The sequence below is a fragment of the Pimephales promelas genome, chromosome 3 (genome assembly GCF_988280905.1).
Source record: "Pimephales promelas chromosome 3, fPimPro1.hap1.1, whole genome shotgun sequence".
In the NCBI taxonomy this organism is placed as follows: domain Eukaryota; kingdom Metazoa; phylum Chordata; class Actinopteri; order Cypriniformes; family Leuciscidae; genus Pimephales; species Pimephales promelas.
Genome location: NC_142771.1, coordinates 26,054,779 through 26,078,629, shown reverse-complemented (window position 1 = coordinate 26,078,629; position 23,851 = coordinate 26,054,779). Strand labels below are relative to the sequence as shown.

Here is a 23,851-nt window from a genome sequence, read left to right as displayed (position 1 = left end):
ATTGACTGTAGCGGGGTTAAGTTACACACAGATAAGCCCCTGCAGTCTGGCACCGTTATATTATTAGAATTGTCTTCAAATGGGCTCCTACACTTTCATTAGCGCATCTTAAGTGCTTTTCATCATTAAGTGTGTACTATCCCTTACTTTCATTATTTGGCCTTTTACTGAAAATATGATCTTGTCTAGTTTGACATGAACGGGTCAGCTCTGCATTCACATGCTTTATAGCAGGAGAACTGCACGATCAGAATGAACAATCCACTCCAGGAGCTGAGATACCAATCAGAAAAAAAAAAGGCGAATGCTGCTCCGCGAGCCAGTGAATCAATACCAACCATCTTAGAAAGGACTGCATATGGGGGAGTGAGCGAAAGACTAATGGAGGAGGACAAGCCTGAGAGAGGAAGAGTAAAGAGATAAATGTAAAAGAGGATTTCCCTTGAAAATGAATCAAAGTCAGCCATTGAAACATAAGGTCAAAGGTAATGGGATTAATGGAGATAATTAAGCCAACTCTTTTTTTTTTTTTTTAAATGAACTCCTTTAACAAGGCAGCAAATATATTATTGGTTAGTTACGAAGATATGCTCACCCATCAAAAATACAGTAAAACCAGTAATATTGTGAAATATTAGTATAATTTAAAAGAAATGTTTTACTTTAATATATTTAAAAAAATGGGAAAATCATGACTTCAGTCACATGATCCTTCAGAAATCAGTCTAATATGATGATTTGGTGCTCAAGAAACATTATTAGCAATGTTAAAAATAGTTGCGCTGCTGAATGAATAGAAATTTTCAAATGAACAGCATTTGTGGGATTTTTTTGTGTGTGGTTAAAACGACTGTACATGTGTATACAGTATATGTGTTCGATGAATTATTGCAAAATAATATAAATAAAAAAAATTTGACAAAAATATATATTTTTGATCAGTTTATTTAGTGCTATTCTGTCATATAAAACAAGGTCAGCATACAGTGGAGATGTTTTAACGTATTTGCCAACCAGTCACACTTATTTGCACAACTTTAGCAGTAAAGTAACAGACTACAATATAAACTTGCTTACTTCCATAAATAGTAAACAAATTATAATAGCGATTCCCAATAACAGCTTTTACTTTTCAATTCTTATCAACAGCTGATTCTTGCAAGCATGACAACTGGGGTCATTTGTGAGATACATCTCACAAATGACCCCAGTGATCAAGCTTGCAAGAATTTAAAAAATTTTTAATAAAAAATTTAACGTTCATCAAGACGCCTGTGCTGTCTATGTTGTGTTGCTTTCCTTTCCGTTAACAGAAATGGCCAGGTCTTTTTGTATACTATCTAATTCATTGCTCTCATCCTCCATCACCACAGCTTTCCACGATTCCTGATGAAGTTTTTCATTCCTTTCAGTTATCTGGGCAGATGGGGGGGATGTTGCCTGCAGAGCAGGAGGAAGATGTTTGAACTCCTCCTCATTTATATCAAAGTCCTTCATTTTATGATCAAGCACCCACCAGCGTCCCACAAAGCCCACATCCAGCACACGTTTGGGCAGCTCAGTCCAGGGCACATAGATTGCTGAACAATGCGCCTCATAAAGGCTGGACTCAGAGTTGTAGTCTGTGTGATAAGTCAAAGAGGCAATGCCCAGACTGGCATAGCGCAGCTTGCCCTCGTTTTGCAGTTTCACGAGGGTCTGGACGTGTCCATCTGAGGTGCCACTGCGTATCCATGGTGACAAGAGAGCAAGACGGTTGGAGGTTTCTAGCAGGCTGGTTTCAAAGGAACCCTCATCAGGGTTGGTGTAATAGCAGGCGTACATTCCTCCTAAAAGACCCAGGTATACTGAAGCTTTGAGGGGTCGATCCCGAGCCCCCACAACTACCTCGCGACAAGCTTCCTTATAATCGCTTAAAAGACTACGGCACCATACACCTGAAAACAGTGAAGAAAATAGCAGATCTTGATAAACTGTCAATTAATAAAGAGTTTGCATTGAGACATTATGAATAAAATAATGCACTCAAAAAATGTTATACATGCAATATGGAAACATCATCTTCTAACACCATTATAACACAGACAGGGTTTGAATATTTAGCAAACTGAATACAGATTTTTTTTCTCTGCTTTTTAATTCCATTCAATTTCATATGGTTGTTCATGGCGAGAGCCAGGTTTAGTTTTTTTTTTCTTCTAAAACCTTAAGACTACATTTGAATTTAATTGGTTAAAAACAATTTCGAAAGTATCAAGATTCCCCAAAAGTATTACCCAGCAAAATATGTTAAATGGACAAGGACATTAGATTCTGACAGGATGACCACTGGTGAATTTTCTCTTGATAGTATGATTTATGTGTGAGTCTTGATCGTCATGGTGTGTAAATGACTTGATTCCAACAATTATTAAAATGGAATATATGTTTAATACAAATCCAGATGTATTTCTGTAACGTTAGATACAATTAACACGCCTGCACTGCAGCAAATTGACTGACCACCTAAAGCCAATATGAGCATGAACTATCTTTCAACTTATGTACGAAGCAAAAAGAATAAGCGTGGCTTAGACCTACCTGCGCGACTGTTTATCAGTCTTTGCCATCGTGTGCCCTTGGTTGTCACTGTGGCTGTTGTGGAGCACCATCTCTTCAGCAGCCACGAGGCGGCCATGTTAGCAAATGAACTCACGAACTGTGACAGTTCACGGCATGGTTCACGGTGGATAGCACAGGAAGAGCTTTAAGAAATCAGTTTCCAAGACTGTCGACGAAGCAACGATGGCGAAGGTGAAACTGAAGAGCCAAAATGGCGAGATGCACGGTACGTCAAATGTTATTAGTCCGGTGGGGAAACACAAAATGTCATTTTCCATTCCAGCATAAAAACTAAAAACAATAAAAAAAAGAGGGGAAGGGGGTCAGTGTTTATGTTTTTAAAGCGTTTTTGTCATTATATTTTGTCCTTATTTTAACTGAGGTATTGCTCAGTTTCTTTCATAAAAACGAAATAAAGAGGTCTGCAATTTTGACTATTTGGCTTTATTCAAATTAATAATCTTTCTTTATTCATAAATGGTTTTTGTCAAAAGTATTTAATTATTACACAACAGTCAGAAACTTTAATTTGTTTGATCAAAGTAGTCAACAACGACAACAAAATAATAGGACACAGAGGTTTTATTAATTCAAAACCCTTTTGGCCTTAGGTATAATACAACGTGGCTTTGACGATCTCTGAGCCGTCAATATACTGGAATAATAATGTACAGGTAAAAAAAAAAAAATTTTAATTCCGGCTTTGTTCCGGTCACGTGGTCGTGTTTTGACGCACCGGAACCCTGCAGGTGACGTGGAATATGGGGACGATAACGTTAAATCCCTGTTTATTAAGACGGTATCAAATCTATTCTGGCTTCAATCAAATCGGTCAATGATTTTTTTTTAAATATTAGTTGATCAAAGTATAACATCCGGCCTGACGAAACATTTGTTTTTGTTTTTTTTTACCTGCTAACTTGAAACAATCTAAGTTGACATACTGCAGGATTAACCTTACGTTACCATATTGTGGCAACCAGGTGAGTGAATTATTCTAAATCTGATGTGATTTTATTACTGACGGCTGTCGAATGATTTTGTTATGTTGATTCTCTTTTTCCATCGCAGATTGTATTCTTATGACAACTGCCTGATAGACCTAACGTTATAATCTCCAGTCATGACTAGCCCAGATGATTTAAAGTTTCAGGGTAAGTTAATTCTGCCTCTAATATGTGCCACTTTGTTCTAGTCTCTGTCTCTCTGCTTTAATCTTCGTTCTGCACGTTTCCAGAGTTTAATGAAGCCGCAGATCTCCTGTCTTCAAATCCTGGAGCCTCAACCCTCAGCATCTCCACCCCAGCTGCTGAAGAGGTCAAAGTTGACCTGTCAGACGATGAAGACAACCAGCAAGAGAGTTCAGAAGTGAGCTGCAAAACAAAACCGGCAAATAAGGGCACAAGTAGCTGCTTGTTTCTCATGCCTCTTTGTTAGGGTCAATGCTATAAGCCAGTTTGTTCATTATTCCCACAGTTGCTTGGAGGTGAAAAACAAACTGGTGGCTTTTGGACGTTTGAATACTATCAGTCCTTCTTCAATGTAGATACATTACAGGTATGTACATTGTTTTCTTAGTTCTGGCTTTCTTTATAAACCTTGTATTAAATAAAAAAATCTGGGTATGATCATTATGCGGGTCAAATTGAAATGGACCATTATGATTTACCATAAACAGTAAACCTTTAACATTACATTACAACCATTGTTACAAACAATATATATATATATATATATACACGTAACACGCCAATATCATTGGGTTCAATACCCAGAAAAATGAATATGCATGAACTGATCTAAAAGTATGCCATCAATGCAGTGCAAGTTTCTTCAGATAAAAGCATCGACCAAATGCGTGAATGTCAATATGAGAGGAGTTGAGAAACTGACATAACAAAATACTAAAAAATGTACCACAAACATTCCAAAATAACCTGCAACATAATACAGTAGTACAATATTACTAGTAATCTCATATCTTGATAAATTACTAATATTTTAAACTAAGAGAGATCCTGGTTGCTTGATCATTTACTTACTTGGAGCTACCACATTCAGGTGTGAACATCAACAACTCGAGTCCCCTAGTAATTGTATCTGGTATCTTTATTATTGTAGGTGCTGGATAGGATAAAGGGCTCAGTTATGCCTTTACCAGGACGGAATTTCGTCAAACACCACATTCGAAGTAACCCTGACCTGTATGGTAACGTACCACATTTTTTTTAACCACTTTACAACACTCCCAAACTATTTATATCTTATTGCATTTTTGCTTTGCTGGATTCTCAGACAGTTGATTTTTATTTTTATTTCTTGCTGTCAGGTCCTTTCTGGATCTGTGTGACTCTAGTGTTCTCGGTGGTCATCAGTGGAAATCTCTCCTCATTTCTGAGTAATGTTGGAGACCCAGATTATCACTACAGACCTGAATTCCACAGAGGTGAGAGAGAGGGCAGTTGGGATAGGATTTTGTAGAGAATGATTCTGCTTTTGATTTGACCTAACACTATTATTAAACAAAAAGAATAGAACTTATTAACATTTGTTTTTAATTCATATACATCAACTACATACTAAAATTAAATGAACCTCCAATCAGATTTTAGGTTCAGTGAACCCACAAATAATTTGAGTTTTTTTCAAGTCATGTAACGGTTTTGTCTCAGTAATTCGTTAATGAATATACTAAAGAAGGTTTTGTTCTGTTTTAGTCTCGATTGCAGCAGTTACTGTGTTCCTCTATGCATGGCTGGTGCCTCTAGGAGTTTGGGGCTTCCTAACATGGCGTCAAAGTGTTGAGAGACAGATCAGTGGTTACACGTTTTTAGAGACTGTGTGTGTCTACGGTTACTCTCTCTTCATTTATATCCCTACCTCTGTAAGTTTGAGATCATGTTCAAAAAACACAGTCAAATTTCATCATGTTAGACCCAACAAGTCATGATGTCTGTTTTTAGATATTATGGACCATTCCCTTCAACTGGCTCCAGTGGCTGTTGATTGTCATTGCCATGGTTATCTCTGGCTCCGTGTTGGTAATGACATTCTGGCCGGCTGTTCGTGATGATACAAAACTAACGGCTTTCGCTACCATGGCAGTTATAGTGTCACTTCATGCTCTTCTGGCTGTTGGCTGCAAGGTGAGAGAAACTCATCAAATTAATATTCCAGGTTAAATACACCTTAAAATTGTTTAGCTACATCACAGAAAAACATTTTTACTCTTCTTTGAGCTGTAAAATTCCTTAAGTTGGTCTTTTAAGGTGGGATATTTTTTTAGGTGCAGCATCTGGTTATTCATTACCATAATTCCTGTTATCTATTTATGAAAGATTGCATATTATTTGAAACAGTTTGATAGCACAGGGAATATACATTTTAATATATGCTTTGTGCTTTCTTTCAAGTGTGTTACATTTTACAAAAACAAAGGATTGAGTCCATATTATTTTCTGTGATATTAATTTGACAACAGATGCTGTTTATAGAAGGTCAAGTGATTTATAATCACTACTATTCAAAAGTTTGGGGTCATCATTATTATGTTTGTTTTAAAGAAATTAGTATAATTTGTTTTATTTAGTAAGGACATTAAATAGATCAAATGACAGTAAATACATGTTCAATGTTACAAAAGATATAAAAACTTTAGAAAAAAAAAAGATACATAAATGATTATGGTAAATATGACTATCAACAAGAAATATTTCTTGTGCATCAAAAGGATCATGTGACACTAAAGACTGGAGTAATGATGCTGAAAATTCAATTCAGCTTAGCATCACAGGAATATATTTCAATATAAAATTGATCAAGTAAATGTAGCCTTGGTGAACATGAGTTCTTTTGTTAAAAACATTCCATTATCTAACCGATCCCAAGCTTTTGAACGGTTGTGTATCCTTTAAGAATGACTGAAATACATAACATAAACTCCCTTTCAATTACAGGAAGTGTCATTTATGATTTCTTCTGGTACAATTACACAATCCATTATGACAAACGCTCAGCTTTAGTAATACATTTTCTTCTCTCGTTTTAGCTCTACTTTTTCCAAGTGGCAACGTACACAGGACCATCACAATCCGGACAACAGATTACCCCAGCTTCAAATCACACATCACTTACCTCAGGAAAACCTCAATGACCGGCTGAACTCAAGGGTCTTTAGATTCAAAGGACATGGAAAATGCAATGAAGAATGAGTTCTGATAAGTGACACATGCATTCCCAGCAAACATTGAAAGTGTTTCTAGTCTGTAACTAACCCAGCAGATCAAATAACCTCCATCAGATCACAAGTAAAATCTCAGTAATCATTTGCTGATGACTTTAGTTTGTACTATATAGTGATCTGCCTGATATTTCCCTTGAGTGTTATGGTCACTTATGTCCTTTTTTGTGTTTCTTTTATTCAAAATGAAGTAATTTAAAAGTGATCATGCATTACTGTGAACTGATTTGAGGTTTGCCTTATGACCCCTGACTGCTTTCTTTCCTTTCAAGACTACTTTTTTTTTTTTTTAATAAAATTGAGAGGAAATGTATGTATTAAGTATTTAATTTTGCTTTCCTGGGCAGTTTTTGGTTTGATGACACTGTGGATTAAAATATTTTTGTCAGGGTGGACCTTTTCGTTTTGAGCTTGTTTGATATGAATGGATATGAAAAGGTATGCTTTGTGCTATATCAAGTCATGCTCTTAAAGGGTAGTTCAACCAGAAAAGAAAATGAATTATGTCATTAACTCACCTCATGTCTTTCCAAACAAACAAAGTTTTTCTTCTGTGGAACATTGATAATATTGATATAAGAAAGTTGGTATCCAAACAGTTTTGGCACCCATTTACTTACCCTGATTTAAAAGAAAAATCCAAGACATTTCTCAAGATATCTGTTATGCTCCACAGAAGAAACAAAACGATAAGCCACAGACAGAACTATCCTTTTCAGAAAGAAGTTAAAGGAATATTTCACCCAGAAATCGTTCAGATAATTTCCAAACCCTCATGTTGCTCCAAACCCGTATGACTTCCAATCTGCTCTTTTTCATACAACAAATGTGGACAGAGACCAATAGCTGACCATCAGAAAGGGCAAAAAAGCACCTTAAAAATCAGTATTATGAAAAAAAATTCAATAGCTTTTACGTGATGGACAAATTAATGTACCGTTTTAATTATATAGAAAAGAGCAGCTTAAACAGGCAGCAATTATTATTTTTTTGTTTACATTTCATGAAAGACAGCTAGAAAGTCATAGGTGTAGAACAACATGAGATATTAAATTACACTTTACAATAATGCTTTGTGTGTTAATACAGTCACTAGCATGAACTAACAATTAACTGTTTTGAAGCTTTTATCTTGATTCATATTAATTTCTACATGAATTTTAGAATGTTAATTTCTACAACATTTCAAGTTGTAGGCTGTAAATGAACAATATTTTATTACGAATAAATGAATTGACAATGAACAATAGATGTATAAACTGACTTTAACCTTGATTAATAAATACTGTAAAAATTGTTAGTTCATAATACCAAATGTATATTAACAAACTGAACATTAATGTAAAATGTACTGAATTTACGTTTTGATCAGTTTAAGATCTGCTTCACTAGAAAGCAGAAAATAAATATTTAGCCATCTACAACTTATCCAGATCACATGATTCCTCAAACCATCAAGTCTGATTTTATACTTCTCTTTTCGCTCTCATCCATAAAACATAAACGCTACTGTAAGCAGCCACACGTAGGGACTTCTCCATCAACATTTAATTTGCTCATTTTTTTGTCTGTTGCTTTTTTGTGTGAAAGAAAACCAAAACAAAACGTTAATCCTACAAACTAACAGACATGGTTGTTTTCATCTCATGAAAGTTGCTATTTCAAACCAAATGAACAGATTTTCTTTTGACTGGAAGCGGTGCATACGACTTCAAAGTCTTTGATGGGGTTTTCGTCATATCCCTGTTGTAGGAGGGGAAGGAGGGAGAGAGAGGAGGAAATGAGGAGGAAAGTTATAGCTAGTCAGGCGTCACTTGATCTCCTTTCCTCCACGAGTCTCACAACACACAGAAGTTGACAAAATTAAGGTTCAAGAGATGTAAACTAGGATACTGCCCTTCCAAACAGTAGCCCTGCTGCAGCGGTCAGTGTGTGTCCATGGACCTCACGGTTTATATCATTCATCCTTCTGTCTTCTTCCCCCTAGATGCTGTCTGTCCGTCCCAGCACTCCGCCGTCCTCCTTGGCTGGTAGTGGAGGGTTTGATGCTGGTTCTTTTATTCCTGAAACCTTTTATGTCCTTAAAATTGACTGAGGATGAATCTGTCAATTTATAAGTCAGATTTGCTTCATGTTGGGAGTCCGGGGTCGACAGTAGCGGTCTTGATAAACCATGCCCAGAATTCACCTCAGGGAACACCAAGCAAAATACATAAATCTGGGACTGCACTACATTAAAACAGTCAGGAATGGAATGAAAAGTAAGACGATCTCTATCTACGCTATATTTGTATACAGGCAGGATCCAGCGGTACTGTGGTAGTAGTCATAATGAACTCTGCAAGCCTACAGCACGTGTCCATCGCTTCATGTGAACATTTTAGGTGAGTCGATGTGGCTGTCAAAAGCCCATGCTGAGAGAATCGAGATGCGATGGCCAGTCGATGTCGCTGGAAACGTGAAAAAGACAAGAGTGAAGAGTAGGTTCAACGGGTTGTCATGAACAGTAGCAAGATCCTGTAATAGATCTGCAATTCATATCAATAGTCAGTCGATGATGGATTATGTGCGGCTAAAAAAAAGTGGGAGTTCATGAAGTAAGGGGGAACATGTAGAGATTTGTAAAGCATTTATATATTTAAAAAAAAAAAAAAAAAAAAACGTGCCCCGTCGACAGCGTTTCTCGGACCGAGTCCTTTCTGTTGAGTCTTGAGTCTCTGGTTTGTGCTTTTTCAGCATGCTTACAGACAAGTGCTGCCTCCTAGTGGCTGGTGTGGAGCAGGTGCTGCGTGCGGCTGGGGAGGGGAAGAGTAACAATGACACACCTCAGACGTGTTGAACTGGCCGAATGCCTGTGCACACTAGCGTTATAGGGTCGTGGGACGGATATGTAAGAATAAAACACCAGTGAGATAAAGAAAGAGTTTAGAATATATATACGTATACATGTATATCTATTTATAGAGATAGGCGAGAGAGAGCGAGAGAGAGAGATAGATAGATAGAGAGAGAGAGAGAGAGAGAGAGAGAGAGAGAGAGAGGGGGAGAGAATATAAAGTGATGGTCAGAAACTGGTGCACTGGTTTTGGTATTCTGAATTTGGCTGTGGTTGATCTTCAGGGGTAGAGGGTTGGGGGAATTGGACATGCAGAAGCCATCCCTTGGCCTTAGCTCCCGTAGTGCATGGTGTTGCTGGGGATGGCCATAGGAGATGCCATGGAGATAGCTGGGCCGCCCATGGTGAACTGGTTGGTAACGGGGTAATGAGGACTGCTGCTGCTAGGACCCTGCTGGGCAGTTGTGGCCCCTGAAAAGTGATAAAAGCAATAAGCAACATTGCATCCTTTGCATTTTTGAAAACTTAACATGTTTGCTCAATGCAGCGTGAGACGAATGAGAGCCGCGGCAGGAGACGGATTTGATTTATCACGAGAGTGAGGAGCTGACTAACAAGATGATGGCAGAAGATTTGGTTTCAAAGAGAATTTGCAATATTTTGGATTTAAACCCAATGCTAATAGGGAACATGCAAAGGCTTTTTTTCAAATTATGTAAGATCCTTTAAAATTATTCTAATTGGAATACAGCGGACTGGAATAGAATGAAGTAGACGTTAACATAACGTCCCTGTAACATTATAAATGTTAGAAATATATTGCTAAAACACTTTAACATGAGGCCCTGAGCAGCCCTTGTGTCGGTACTGGCAGTAGCATATAGCATTAGCTCCTTAGCCAGTGCTATCTTGATCACATCAGGCAAGGCGGTGTGGAGGTTTCAGCAACCAGGCACCTTAGCTCCACTACGTTCCGCCTCTTTGCCCAATTTTCTGTTATCTGGGAGTGACACACAGCCAAGATGGCGACGGCCGGCTCCACCCACTTTTGGCTTCAAAGACTGAACTGTGACGTACTGAATTGTGGAGTTAGACCGTTAAACAGTTTTTCACCATTGCTTTGTTTAGGATTTAGCTAGCTATGCCTTCGTCACAGAATGCGTATTAACTAGATGCCATCACTTAAAAACAAATTTATTTGTCCTTATTTATATTTCCAAAAAACGATCATATCAAAAAGAGGTGGATTAATTTTGTGAAGAGCCATCTTGATGGAGAGCTGAGAATCACCTCCAACACCTTGCCTCTGTAGTGATCATTTTACACGGGATAGTTTTGTAAACTTTCGTCAGAGACAACTAGGATTCACTGATAATCCGCTGTTACTGGTGAATGGGCCTCAGCCTTCACCCTCCAGTGGTTTCAGCACAGCCATTCAAAATATGCTGGGTAGCTAATAACACATTTTTTCTGTGGTGTAACAAACTCAGTCGCATACTTAATTTTGACTTTACAGGGACTTTAACATGGCATCTTGAAAATTCAACCCTCATGGTTTGCCTGCAGATGGATATATTGTATCCATTCTCACTCACCAAACACTATACTGTAAAAGCCTAGTCTGATCACACCAATAACAAATATTCAGTGCAACATAATATTAAAATGAACTTTACTTTGTGAGGGAAAATAAAAATTCTGTCATCAATCACTTGTCAGTCGTTCCAAACCCACACGACAAATGTTCATCTTAGTCGAACACAAATGAAGATCTCACCACAAGAGACCTTCTCCTGCATGAAACTCAACATCTCACACATCAAGCGATGATCAATGTTAATAACACAAATGAAATCGGTTCATATATAAAGAGTGTCACGTCTCTTTAGAAGACTTTGATTAAACCACTCAATTCATATAGATTACTTTTACAATGTCTATGTAATTAACTGAAATTTTTGGTTGCATGGACTTTCAATGAATGGACAAAAATATCTTCATTTGTTTTCTGAAAACAACTATTTTTTTAACAAAATAAAAGTTTTGCGTGATACAACATGGTGAGTAAATTACAGAATTTTCATTTCTGGATGAACTATCTCTTTAATCTGTAAAAGTGCAGGCCTTGTTTAACTCTGTGAGGACATTAAGGGAAGTGCCACTCACCCTGGACAATTCCGGTGCTCATTATAGAGCCCATTCTGGAGTGAGTGTGGTTCACAATCCCCGTGTTCACTGATGGGGAAAAAGACAAGATACCTCTCTTCAATTTACACACAAAGAAAATGCGATTAACAAGAAACACGTGAACACTTTAACATGAAGCTGACTGTACTGTAGTATCAAAATCGTAATCAAACTTGTGTAGAAAACCTTTCAATAACAATTCAATTTATTGTTATGTAAAGGGTTTTAGAAGAGATACATAATATAAACATGTAATGCATTAAAGGGGTCATATCATACATTTATTTTTCCCTGTTGTCCAATCTGATTTCTGCACCTAAGATGTTTTAATGGCCATATTCAACCGTCTCCCAACCTTTATTATATAATAAGCTATACATTTCATAATAATCTCATCTCAAATGATCAAGTTAAAGATCAAAATTTGACCATTCGCCATGTGGCCCCTTTAATATCACTTTTTTCAGCCTTTGGTTCATAAAGGGATCGTTCAACCCAAAATTAAAAATCTGTTATTTACTCACCCTCATATTTTTCCAAACCATGCTTTTCATCCTCATCATATAGCTTAATTTTTTCTAATATTCACTCATCATTTTTGTCCATCCACTGAAGTATTTAGGTTTTTGGTAGTGTGCAAAAGACACCTGGAACCAGTTAATCAAGCTCTTACCAGGCATACTAGAAACTTGTAGGTGTGTTGAGGTGAGCTAAACTATTTACTCTGCTTTATATAATGAACAGATTAAATTTAGGTTTCATTCATATATAAACATTGATTAATCAGCACGCACAGAGCGCATCAAATATGGTAAACACAGAAGCTCAAACTTGCTTGATGCTTGAGAACCAATGAGGTCTGAGCTTCTGGATTACTTTTACCATGTGAAAAATTTGGGTTGCTTGGATTTGATGATGAGAGAATATTACAAATATCTTTATTTGTGTTTCAAGGATGAACTAAAGTTAAGGATTTGGAGAGACAGAATTTTCATTTTTGGGTGAATGGTATCTTTAATTGAACCACACCAGAGAACATTTCACTCCACATGTGTGTATGTCTGAGTGTGTGTCTGTAAATATCCATACGTGCATGCGTGTCTGTACCAAGGGGGATGAGATTGTTGTGGGACACTGTTGTCCCACTGCCACCGATGACAGTGCTGAGATCATAAGCTGTAGGCATCCCTGACAGAGACAGCAAAATTTGAGTGACATTACTCAAAGTTATACAAAAGCAGGGTGGAATTGTGGCCAACTACTGTAAATGTGAAAATAAGTCAATGATTGTGTAAGAGCTACCTGACACAGCCATGCCTTGGCTCATGCTATAGGTTCCCCCCGTGTTCCACATGTTCTCTGAAGGGGAGGAATAGTGTGACCCTGGAGGTGGGGTGGGTGTTGTGCCCGTGTACCTGCAGAACACAGCAAAGCGTAAGTAACACACATTTCAGACATTCTCTTGTCGATTTCCAAAGCGATGCGTCCTCTCACCGGAAGAAGGGGTTCTTGAGATCAAGTAGATTACTGGATTTGGAGCCTGTCTGGTCCACTTGAGCAACAATACTAATGTCATAGCTTTGCCTGGGAGGAATTGGAAACAAATGAGGGAGTTAACCACCTAACGTTAACGACCAGAGGGGCAACAAAGAATTGTGTGTGCTCACCTCTTGTTGGCGATTAAAAGTGCAGTGCCTGACATTGTGTCCCCTGCCTTGGCAAAGAGAGGTGACTGCAGCAGACAGCGCACCTGGTACCAGTGAGTGAGGGGTTCGGTGGGGGCCGTAGAGAGCCACACAGTCATCCTGTACAGAGAGACAGCACAAATGCATACCTGTCACAATACTCGGATAACAAAACAAAAATCCCCCTCGCATACAAATTTCAACTTCACAAACATGATCAGTACTATAGAAGTAGGAGTACTATAGCTTTTTGATGCCATGTTAGCATCTGATGAGTAACAACAATAGAAGTTTTGCATAAATCAAAACAGTAGTTAATATTATACATATTTTTTTTTCATTAACATGATAACAATTGTAAAAACTTTTCTGGTAAGATCTCAATAACAAGTCTTTAGTTAACAAGGGTTAGTTCACCCAAAAATGAAAATTAAGTCATTAATTACTCACCCCCGTGCTGTACCAACCCCGTTAGACCTTCGTTCGTCTTTGGAACACAAATGAAGATTTTTTTAATTAAATTTTGAGAGGTGGATCAGCCTCAAATTGAATCAAAAATATATTCATTTGTGTTCCGAAGACGAACAAAGGTCTTACGAGGGTTGGTACAGCATGGGGGTGATTAATGACTTAATTTTCATTTTTGGGTGAACTAACCCTTTAAGCTTACTACACAATACATGTTGTCTATGTGCATTAAAAGTGGGAAAGTCTAATAAAATATTTAAATGAAAAGAGGGGTGACTCAAGTGTGAAATCACTGTAAAGAGAATGTTTCGGAACATACGCTGATCCAATGAATGCGACATCAAACCAAAAAGCCAGCCCATGTACAAGCCCTGAATGCATCATGTGGAATTTGAAGGGGATTTCTATCCTGGGAAGAGCAAGAAAAGAATATATTAAAACACTTGACAGGCCAACACGCTTCTTTTATAACATATTTAAAAATAAAAAGGCTGCATTTAAATGCAATACAATTATGTATTTGGTGGACCCATACTTGTAAAGATCGTCTTCCTTAGCTTCTAAAAAGTTGACTGTATATTTCACTGATTTGGCCATAAGGATCCTGATATCAAAAGTGTCCTGAAAGAAATGAGAGATTAAATGAGAGGTGGCGAGTCATCCCAGTATAACACTCATTTTTGCATGCGGAGGACGAAGACACGGGTCAAATCAATCGGGACGACATGCTGTGAGGCCTCTTGTCAAGGACTGAGCCACAGTAAATCAGTCTCAGTCCTAGCTCAGAGGGCTCTCCCGCCACAGCCTGAACTCTGGAGGACGCAAAAACAGCACCCCCTAGAGCCAGACCACAGCAGGTCACTGTCCCAGCAGTGTAACACCATTACAGACACAACAAATGCCTGAACAGCTGACTACTGCTGGATTTAAACCATTCACACAGACTTTAAACTACAATTATCATATATCAGTGGACTTAAATTAAATTGGCCTCTCAAGGGCACAAAAAAGTGGAAAAAGTAGCTTTGATGGATTTCAAAACACTGAGGATGCTAGATGAAAATCAGCAACTAGAATTACATGCATTTTGTTCACAAAGACATGCTTCATAAACCTTCCTTAATGGATATACATTTATTGCATACCCCCTGACCACAGACAAACAGTGAGCTCAGAATCCTCGACCTCGGCCTTTCACCACAGGCACAAAGGCAAGCATACATACTTCCCCGTCTCCTACATGAAACTACCACTGAATACATTTTCCTAATCCATGAAGCATGCTGCCTTTCTCCATTTTCTAGTAACATCCTCACTGTTCTCATTTGGGCTCAAGTACGTAACTCAATCCTGACCGTATTTACCCTCAAGCCAGCAAAGAGACAAATCTCCAGTTACCTTCATACTTCACACACTATTCATCAGTATGCTCTTTCCTCTGAAGGCACAAACACAAGCTAATGTGTTTTTATGGCTTGCTGCTTTATGAACTTTCCAAACTGTGGCTAACTCTAAAAAGCTAGCATGTACTTACGAATTAACTAGCACACACCCAATCTGCAAGTCATTCCCTCCCAGTTCTCACCACAATAGGCTGTCTGAAGTATTCATCAACCGCAGCTCCTCTCAGCGCAGACAAATCCACCCCATGGAAAGATGGCTGGTACCTGAAAGACAGGAAATTTCAGTTTTTCTAGTATAAACAAAAGAAATCTTCCAGTTATGTCTTAGTCATCTGCTACTATCTCTGTTTATTTACACTTTGAGTCTATCATTTGACATCTGCTACCCGTTACATGACTTCCTGCTTATTTACTAACACTCATTGTTCATTGTGCTTCTTTTCTCCCTATCCACCCAATGTCCTTAAGCTCTTTTGAAAAAAACTCACCAGAAATTGGCCTTCGTAAACTGCTCCATGTAAAGCTGCTCATCTGTGAAAGGAGCGAGGTGAACGTCTCCAATGGTTGGAAACATTTTGCCTGAGAACAGAGGTGTGATACGTACAAATATTGATGAAACAGTAGTAACGGTATATGCATTCATACTGAAAATCTCCGGTAAGGGTCTTATGGTGCGGCATGTATGTGTACCAAACAAATACAGTGTTGTTTTAACCACTACACATGCAGAAGTTCTCTGTGTGGGCATTTAAAAGTGTTGAGTTTACCCCCAAAACATGAAAATATAGTTTATTTTCGATATACAGTGATGTGAACACATCTGAAAAATAACGAAGGACACAGTGAGGGGCTGCCAGTTAAGTGCACGATACAAGCTGTCTTAAATATGAGATGTACTTTATATTAAATGGTTGATGACCAGATGTCAAAAGCTCAAGGAAAATTTGATTTCTCAGTTCATCATATTATAAGAACATCCTGTAAGTTTCAGAAATGAAAACGTCCTTGTTAGTCCAATAAAAGCTTTTATTGACACCAGACTCAGCAAACGACTCGTTTTTCAAGTGGGGAACTATGACGTCAAAGAGGATAAAACACCACCCCAGGAATGGTGCAACACACGGACTCTGGGTCGAACATGTATGGGAGAATCATTCCAGTTGCCATTTTACAACATTGGACATTTTCAAAACATTTTCCCCCACGTGAAACTCATTATAATATGCAAAACTGTTATCCACTCACAGCAGTGGGCGTTTACTTCCAAGTCTTCTGTGACGCCCATAAAACCGAGTGTTTCTGAGCTAGGCTCAAAACTAGGGTAGAAAATAGCCTATTACTTATTCATTTTGATGTTTTTGAATGTAAAAACCAAGCGAACGTCATAAGTTGACCTCAATATAATCAAATCCAACAGGACAACCAAGACACCCAAGACAACAATATAATCAAATTTAAAAAGCCAGTTCATGACCCCTTTAAGCGCTTCAAACTAAATCATAAACCTGCGTGGTTTGCCCTACTGTCAGATGCATGTGTTAAATGCGATTGAGATGTGTAGTCCTCAGTCCACAATTGAGTAGTAAACTAGTAAATGTTTCAAATGAAAGCAAGTATTTCCATTTTGCAAGCGAGTCTGTGCTTAACTCAGCAGACATTAATGGTTGTCAAATTAAACATTTTGGATCCAAAGGTGTAAGCACTTCAAACACACCCAACTGCAACAGCACCATAAACTGCAGTGTGTGTTGCTGCTATTTGTTCAGTAAACCACTGATGAATAATAATTAAAAAAAAAAAAACATGTAATTTTTCCACCTGTTGTACCGAAAGCATACCTAACAGTCATTTTTGTGTCCCATTACACACCTTTATGACCTAAGCACATGTTAATCCTATGTTGTTTGGTTCTTTTTACTGAATAAACCTTTTCCTCTTACCGCTAGGCTTGAGGAATTTCTTGGCATGTAGATAGCTCTCCAGCATCCTTTCGTTGAACAACATGTAGCCCATGGGTTCAGAGATAATAATGTCCACCTGCTCGGGTAGGGACACTTCCTCCACTTTCCCAGGAATCACCACAACACGCTCTGACAACCTGTTGCTGTTCACAAGAACCTGTGGACGCACAATTATTAGCACTACTATCACTACTTAGAATAACTTTTGATAAGTCATGGTCAAAGGAAATCTTATATCCTCCTAGGGTTGTAACTTGTATCGATATTGGCTTTGGCATGATACCACATTTTTTTCATTAATACTAAATCTAGTTTTTGTCATGAGTTCCGATCCTTTTTTTAGGAGGAGTAAAAATGACTCTCTATATTACTCCATACTTAACATATAGAAACATAATAACAACATTAAAATTAATTTCATTATACAACCATACTTATTTAGTGCCAGAATACCACAACCTAATTATCTGCATATTTATTAATGCTTCAATGTGATGTATACTAGTGAAATAAACACTACCATTAAAAACTTTTGGGTCAATAAGAATTTTTGGAAATAAATTAATACCAACGATGCATTAAATAGATCAAATAAATAAATAATAAAAGTGACAGTAAAGCCATGTTACAAATTATTTTTTCTTTAAAAAAAATAATAATTTGCCATTCATCAAAAAAAAAAAAAAAAACTTAAATGTATCATGGTTTCCACAAAAATATTAATCAGGTATTAACTGGTTTCAGCATGGATAAGAATTCAGCTTTGTCACGAGACTTCATCGCCGACCTTAAACTTTTGAATGGTAGTGTTAGTTAAGGCCAATTTATACTTCTGCGTAGGGTGCGCGCAGTAGGGACGGCGTAGCATACGCACAGACGCGTCCCATACTGCGTACCCTTCGCCGTCGCCTGACGCGCACCTCTTCAAAAATGTAACTACACGTCGCGGCGACGCGGACCGCAAGATCGGTGATTGGTCGGCTTGGTAGCATCGCATTTCCTCCTACGCATTTCCGCACGTACCTTCTCACGCATTTCCACCACTGTCTATGATTTCCACACGTACCATCTCCTCCGACGTCTTCTGTCATTTCTGCCTTTCAGTTTTAGTAATTTCACTAAAGTGAACTGTTTTTCCACCTCAATAAGCTCCAACTCCAACATGATCCGCTCTCTTTCAGTCGATATTGCTTGTAGTACCCTAGCCGTGAGGAATCTAAACACAGTGGAACATTAAAACCCTCCGCCGCCAACTAGCGTTTCGGAGCAGTACTGCAGAGCAACCAAGACCTGAACGCAGAAGTATAAATGCTCACAACGGCGTCGCCTACGTGCGTAGCTAACGCCGTGCACTACGGCGTACCCTCGACGCAGAAGTATAAATTGGCCTTTAGTGATAGAGGAATCTGTATATCATACCTCTGCATGTTGAGCCATGGTGCTGGCCTCCACAGCATAAACTTTACGAGCACCAGCCTGAGCTGCGAAAAATGATAGAATTCCAGAGCCACAACCTACATCCAGAACCACCTGAGACAAGGAGGACACAAGAGGGAGGAATGAGAACAAGAATCAATGCTTTTTCAGATAATAATGCATTCAGAGAAGCATTCACAAAGGAATGACCTTTTTTAAAATGGACTCAAGTGTTTTACTTGATTGTAATAAGTCAACTGTTCCAGTTTTAGATATTTAGGTCTGGATAACATTAAATCTAAAAGTCAAGGTCATGACAGCCAAAATGTTCAATAGCCAACACATTTATTTTTTAAAGAGAACAAGAAATGCTGCGGTAAGCTCCGAAATGAGTTCTGAAACTACTGAACTCCACGCCAAGTCCTTTTAAAGTAGTAATGAAACGAGAAAATCACATTTTCCATGATCTTGACATGTAAGAGGTCATTATAATATAAAAATATTCTTTACTTTTCAGAACTCAAAATTTCCAGCTTTTATTGAAACCAAGCTCTTGCTCCAGATTTTGTCATGGGGTGACATAAGTGTGTGACTAAAATCAACATCTTTACAAGAAAATGAATGCCTACTCCTACATCACATCTTTGGCCCAGCTCACAGGTGCGTAAGTGAGATTAGAAGTGAGAAGAGAGATACAGGATCACCAGACTAAAAAGATCATCACCTTCTAAAGGATCCTAAATAATACTAGGAAAGTGGTTACTTATTATGTGAATGTGACCGTCATAAGATATGTACCCAACAGAAATGCAACAAATTCCAATGCCTGATCTGTGACCAGTGATTTCTAATTATGTAATAATTCATGTAAAGTCAGACGTTCTTTGTCTTAAAATCGCTTATTGCCGTTTATGCTTCAGTAAATCAAGCCGGTGACTAAACGATCAACTTCACATTGTTTCTCTTAGTAGCATGAAAACAATCTGTTATTTAAATTATATACAGAAAGTGATCAAAGAACGCTCAATCGCAGTGCAAGTTTATCAGTGATGGATTCTGGTTCTGAACTCGCCAAAACTTCCGTTATAATCAATGGCGCTGTCTACACTGCAGTGCACAATGAATCTCTTACTGTATTCGCATCATGTTTACAGATTCGTGAGAGTGCAGAAATAGAGTTGCTATGATGAGATCACTGCATTCACACAATCAACAGACTGTCTATCATCGGATAATGCTCATTGCTGCAACCTTGCATGCCACAGGAGTAGATCTAAATATAATGCTGTAATCACCACTTTTCACAATTAGTTCATCTTGACAGCTGTAATAGTAAAAACTGTTATGCTAATATGCAAAGATGTAAACCAATCATAAGTCTCACAGCAGCAAACAAACACCCCCCTTTCCAGCAGGATGGTCAAATCAGAAGTGCTAAAGTATAAAATGGGCTTTTATTTCTAAATTAAGACAATATTTGGTCTAATATATATATATATATATATATATATATATATATATATATATACTAGGGGGACTCCAATGATATGCCTAACCTCCCTTGCGCCACTCAAATCTGACTGCTGACATTAGATGCCAACTTTCCACAGGGATTGATACATCAAGTCCTATTAGCTCTATATATATACTAACATTATAACTGCATTTCAGGACTACTTAAAAAAATGAAGTGCATGACCACTCCCTTTAACAGTACAAAGAGAGAAATAACAGTACTTTGTCCTTGAAGTCTGTATGATTCTGGAGGATGGCTCGTTGATATGTTCCAGTTCGCACGTAATCCTGCATCATGTTTTGTTGCTGAGAGAGGTAGCCATAAAACTGAGAGAGAATAAAAATGAAAGACATTCAGAACATGTCTCTTCTGTTGATGCTGGATCATTACAATAAAAATAACATTAGAGATTAAATGGTAGTCTGGATGGATTCCTGTTATAACTCATTTAAAATGATCTCTTAAGAGATAGGTGTAAGATGAGTAAGAACAGGTTCATCAAATGTCACCTTTGCATATCAATTTGTGGCAAAACAAACCTGAAAATACTGTACAGCTGAGGACTCCTCCGTCCTCTCACTGAAGACCGAACGTTCGCCCCTGTGTCCACGGCAATTCTTCAGGAGGTTATAGAATGATGAGAAATCTGGCAAACACAACAACAGTGGACACATAAGGTGATGACATGCTTCACAGCACCTTCTCTTTATTCAGGGATGCCTATAATCATTTAAATGAGTTTGTACACCATGAGTGACTGCAGCTGTGCTTATCACTTGTAAAAGGAGGTGAACTTTACCTGCTGGAGATGCAAACTGCAGGAGGACACTGTTACAGCCCAGAGTAATGATGAAGGACTGCTTCCCAACACGACTGCATTCTGTCTCCCTTGATACTGAACACTTAAAGACGCATGTCTCCTCGTCTGTGGAGAAAAGCAAAGCAATTGCACGGATATTAATATTCATGCATGATAATCAATTAATTCATAAAAACAGACAGTCCTGCCCAAAAAGATCAATATTTGATATACTTTGAAGAAAAACAGAATAAATGATATCTAAAAGAGTGTGTCAACAGTTTTGAGCAATATATTTGGAGGCAATGTGATCCAAACAAAACACAGGAACCCTTTGACTTGTGTGTATTATGTATATAGATATAGTGAGAGAGAGATAAACAATTGTGTTTCACAGAAAAAAAGAAAAAAAAAGAAAATCACAAGTTAACAGGTTTTGGAACAAGATGATGGAGAGTAAACGACAGAATGTTCGCTTTTTGGGTGAACCATCGCTTTAAGATGGGTCTGTAGGAAGTTCAATTTAACAATAAAAACAACAAAATACATTTTAGCTTTATTTAAACACTAGATTAAGCTATCTCCTTAAAGGTTACTACTACAAGCTAAACAAAAATGAAGCCAAGCAAACCGAATTAGTCCTGTTCAAAGACACCCAGGCCTTCTAATTACTCCAACAGTAATCGGTAATGCCAGGGTGATGGATTCTGTCATCTATTACCCCAGCTGTTGTAGGATTAGGTCAGGCTGTTCATAGACATATTAGGCTAATAGTAATTTATATAATGGAGTTAAAACCAAGTACAGTCACTCTTTCTTTCAGAAAATACCTCTGAAACAGGGCACTGAAGCCATGAAAATCCAACAGCTCACAAGACTGTTTACAACAAGTTTTAAAGAGACAACAGGTACAACCACAGTGAAGGTGAAAGAAACAAAGGGCTATACAAGCATGAATAAGAGTGTGGAAAAGAGAAATTACTTCCTTAAAGTTGCACTCAATATGTTTTTTTTTGGCTAACATTCTACAATCAATTTATTTGACCATTTTATTTTCCCAATCCATACTTATTCCGTTTGGAACGATGAATTTCACACAATTTGATTTGTTTGAATTTTGTAAAGCACATTGATCACTGGCTAAAAGTACAACACAAATATATTATTAGTATCATCATTATTAACCCTGTCAATTGAACAACAAGATCATCTCACACCAGTGTAAATCATTTTTAAATTTCGACAAAATGTTAATTTCTTTGTGAAATGCAAAAAGAAAACCTTCAGCAGATTACCATCTGATTATAGGCAATAATGAATATTTAAGAGTGTATCTCCGCAAAATATGAATTAAATTTTCTTAATGAATTTGGGCTTTCAACGAAAAAATGCTGAGGGTTGAATTTGGGGATTAGTGGCATGCATTTGGGGCTCGAGGAATCAAAACTTTTAAATAAGAAATCTATGGGTTGTGGGTCACGCATCTGCTTCAGTAAGACATTCATCTTCTCATCCGCGGGACATCGGCAGCATGAGGCTCCAAACAAAAGCCCTGAGAACTGAATGAACAGGCGGGACACTGGAGAAAAGGAGGCGGGGGACCCACTATTGTTCCCCGCAGAACAAAGATGAATGGCCAAACGGTGCTGCCGTAAGAAACCTTCGCGTAATTTACATTACTTTCTCAATGTTTTCTGCACTTTGAGAAAGAGAAACCGGACTGTGCTTCATGGTACAGTATAAAAGTAGAGAGGTGGCGCAGAACTGCGCAATCAATCAAGTAAACTCGCAGCATCCATTCAGCCCAGCATCCAATCAGGTTAAATTTCAACAATTTCAATAAACACATCAATGTTTACATAAATAAAACCGACGCGAATCATAACCAACGAGATTTCTGAAGCGTGATACTATGACTCAAGGTTTAACTCACGACTGCGGCTAACTTTATAGGCGCCAATCCACATTATCCAAATCTATCCTTACTACCAGCTAATAAATTACATGTCTGGAAGAAAGCCTGAATGCACAGGGCATACATCTGGGGAAAACCCTCATACACAGGACATGTATTTATAATGTATATACTGTAGAGACGCACTCAGTGCTGAATTCCTGAATCTCGTGCATATTAGCTGGGTAACGTTAGCTGCTAACTAAGCAGCTTAACACAATACGAAGTGTTTACGGATGCTAACATGCTATCAACGTGGTTTGTGGGATGCATGTTTCAACCGAAGCCCTGGCTCAAGCAACTTTACATGTTTTAGAGAGCATACATGGGCACGAGAGCCGCATTTGAGGACACAACTCAAAAGTAGTCTGTCCCTGTGACCAGGGGTTGCAACACACGCACATGCCGCACGCACATCACTCTCATTAAGCTAAGCTAGGATACACCGCTCAGCTGAGGCCGGATGCAAAGAGTTTAAAGCCAGCATCTACTCACTGTTCGAGAGGCTTATGAGAGCCGCGTCCTGGTTGGTTTTGATCTCTAGTCGCAGAGGCTGCTGCTCTGAATGTCGCTGTATGTCTCCATTGGCGTCTCCGATGGAGAGGAGGCGCACGCCTGGGAACACGGACACCGCCATCTTCGATCTGGGGAGAGTCATGCAGGCAGCTCGCAGCGGCTCAGATCTCCCCTGGAGGAGTCAATGGTCAAGATACGAGGCCTGACTTACTACTGCCTCCACATGGCCACATCTTCTTTTTTTCCAGCTGTAGTTCAATTTAAGACAT

The 23,851-nt window shown here is 38.3% G+C and overlaps 3 protein-coding genes and 1 non-coding gene across 6 annotated transcripts; 1 reads left to right on the top strand and 3 right to left on the bottom strand.

Moving 5' to 3' along the window:
• Window positions 1-927: 927 nt before the first annotated feature.
• Window positions 928-2,739, bottom strand: timm29 (translocase of inner mitochondrial membrane 29). Its single transcript, XM_039685658.2, has 2 exons — window positions 2,581-2,739; window positions 928-1,937 (listed from the first exon to the last, which is right to left on the bottom strand). The coding sequence occupies exons 1-2, from the start codon at window positions 2,675-2,677 to the stop codon at window positions 1,282-1,284; spliced, it is 753 nt and encodes a 250-aa protein (XP_039541592.2). The 5' UTR covers window positions 2,678-2,739; the 3' UTR covers window positions 928-1,281.
• A 577-nt stretch (window positions 2,740-3,316) lies between these two features.
• On the top strand, window positions 3,317-7,236 carry yipf2 (Yip1 domain family, member 2). The gene is made up of 9 exons (XM_039687761.2): window positions 3,317-3,584; window positions 3,673-3,755; window positions 3,839-3,969; window positions 4,078-4,158; window positions 4,723-4,810; window positions 4,931-5,047; window positions 5,319-5,485; window positions 5,565-5,747; window positions 6,650-7,236. The coding sequence occupies exons 2-9, from the start codon at window positions 3,725-3,727 to the stop codon at window positions 6,752-6,754; spliced, it is 903 nt and encodes a 300-aa protein (XP_039543695.1). The 5' UTR covers window positions 3,317-3,584; window positions 3,673-3,724; the 3' UTR covers window positions 6,755-7,236.
• Window positions 7,237-8,371: 1,135 nt separating this feature from the next.
• carm1 (coactivator associated arginine methyltransferase 1) lies at window positions 8,372-23,778 on the bottom strand. 3 transcript variants are annotated; one of them, XM_039687759.2, is made up of 16 exons: window positions 23,562-23,778; window positions 21,113-21,238; window positions 20,853-20,959; window positions 20,535-20,639; window positions 18,801-18,911; window positions 17,361-17,538; window positions 15,909-15,999; window positions 15,603-15,684; window positions 14,553-14,638; window positions 14,337-14,426; window positions 13,532-13,669; window positions 13,359-13,448; window positions 13,167-13,279; window positions 12,954-13,052; window positions 11,844-11,912; window positions 8,372-10,148 (listed from the first exon to the last, which is right to left on the bottom strand). In XM_039687759.2, the coding sequence occupies exons 1-16, from the start codon at window positions 23,722-23,724 to the stop codon at window positions 10,009-10,011; spliced, it is 1,788 nt and encodes a 595-aa protein (XP_039543693.1). In that variant the 5' UTR covers window positions 23,725-23,778; the 3' UTR covers window positions 8,372-10,008. The 3 variants fall into 3 exon arrangements, with proteins under 3 accessions (XP_039543693.1, XP_039543694.1, XP_088984739.1); XM_039687760.2 differs by having other exon boundaries at window positions 12,972-13,052; window positions 23,562-23,777; XM_089128613.1 differs by lacking the exon at window positions 11,844-11,912 and having other exon boundaries at window positions 12,972-13,052.
• LOC120490524 (small nucleolar RNA SNORA74) lies at window positions 14,745-14,942 on the bottom strand. The gene has a single exon (XR_005625050.1). It is a non-coding gene; the product is annotated as a small nucleolar RNA SNORA74 (small nucleolar RNA).
• Window positions 23,779-23,851: the final 73 nt, after the last annotated feature.

Excerpts from the sequence above, each read along its gene's own strand:
- timm29 (XM_039685658.2), bottom strand. The coding sequence starts at position 2,677 with ATGGCCGCCTCGTGGCTGCTGAAGAGATGGTGCTCCACAACAGCCACA. Across the intron at positions 1,938-2,580 it reads ACTGATAAACAGTCGCGCAG|GTGTATGGTGCCGTAGTCTT; the intron begins GTAGGTCTAAGC and ends CACTGTTTTCAG.
- yipf2 (XM_039687761.2), top strand. The coding sequence starts at position 3,725 with ATGACTAGCCCAGATGATTTAAAGTTTCAGG. Across the intron at positions 4,811-4,930 it reads AAGTAACCCTGACCTGTATG|GTCCTTTCTGGATCTGTGTG; the intron begins GTAACGTACCAC and ends TCTTGCTGTCAG. Across the intron at positions 5,748-6,649 it reads TTCTGGCTGTTGGCTGCAAG|CTCTACTTTTTCCAAGTGGC; the intron begins GTGAGAGAAACT and ends CTCTCGTTTTAG.
- carm1 (XM_039687759.2), bottom strand. The coding sequence starts at position 23,724 with ATGACTCTCCCCAGATCGAAGATGGCGGTGTCCGTGTTCCCAGGCGTG. Across the intron at positions 16,000-17,360 it reads GAAATTCCTCAAGCCTAGCG|GCAAAATGTTTCCAACCATT; the intron begins GTAAGAGGAAAA and ends CTCTGTTCTCAG. Across the intron at positions 11,913-12,953 it reads TGGTACAGACACGCATGCAC|TGAACACGGGGATTGTGAAC; the intron begins GTATGGATATTT and ends TTTCCCCATCAG.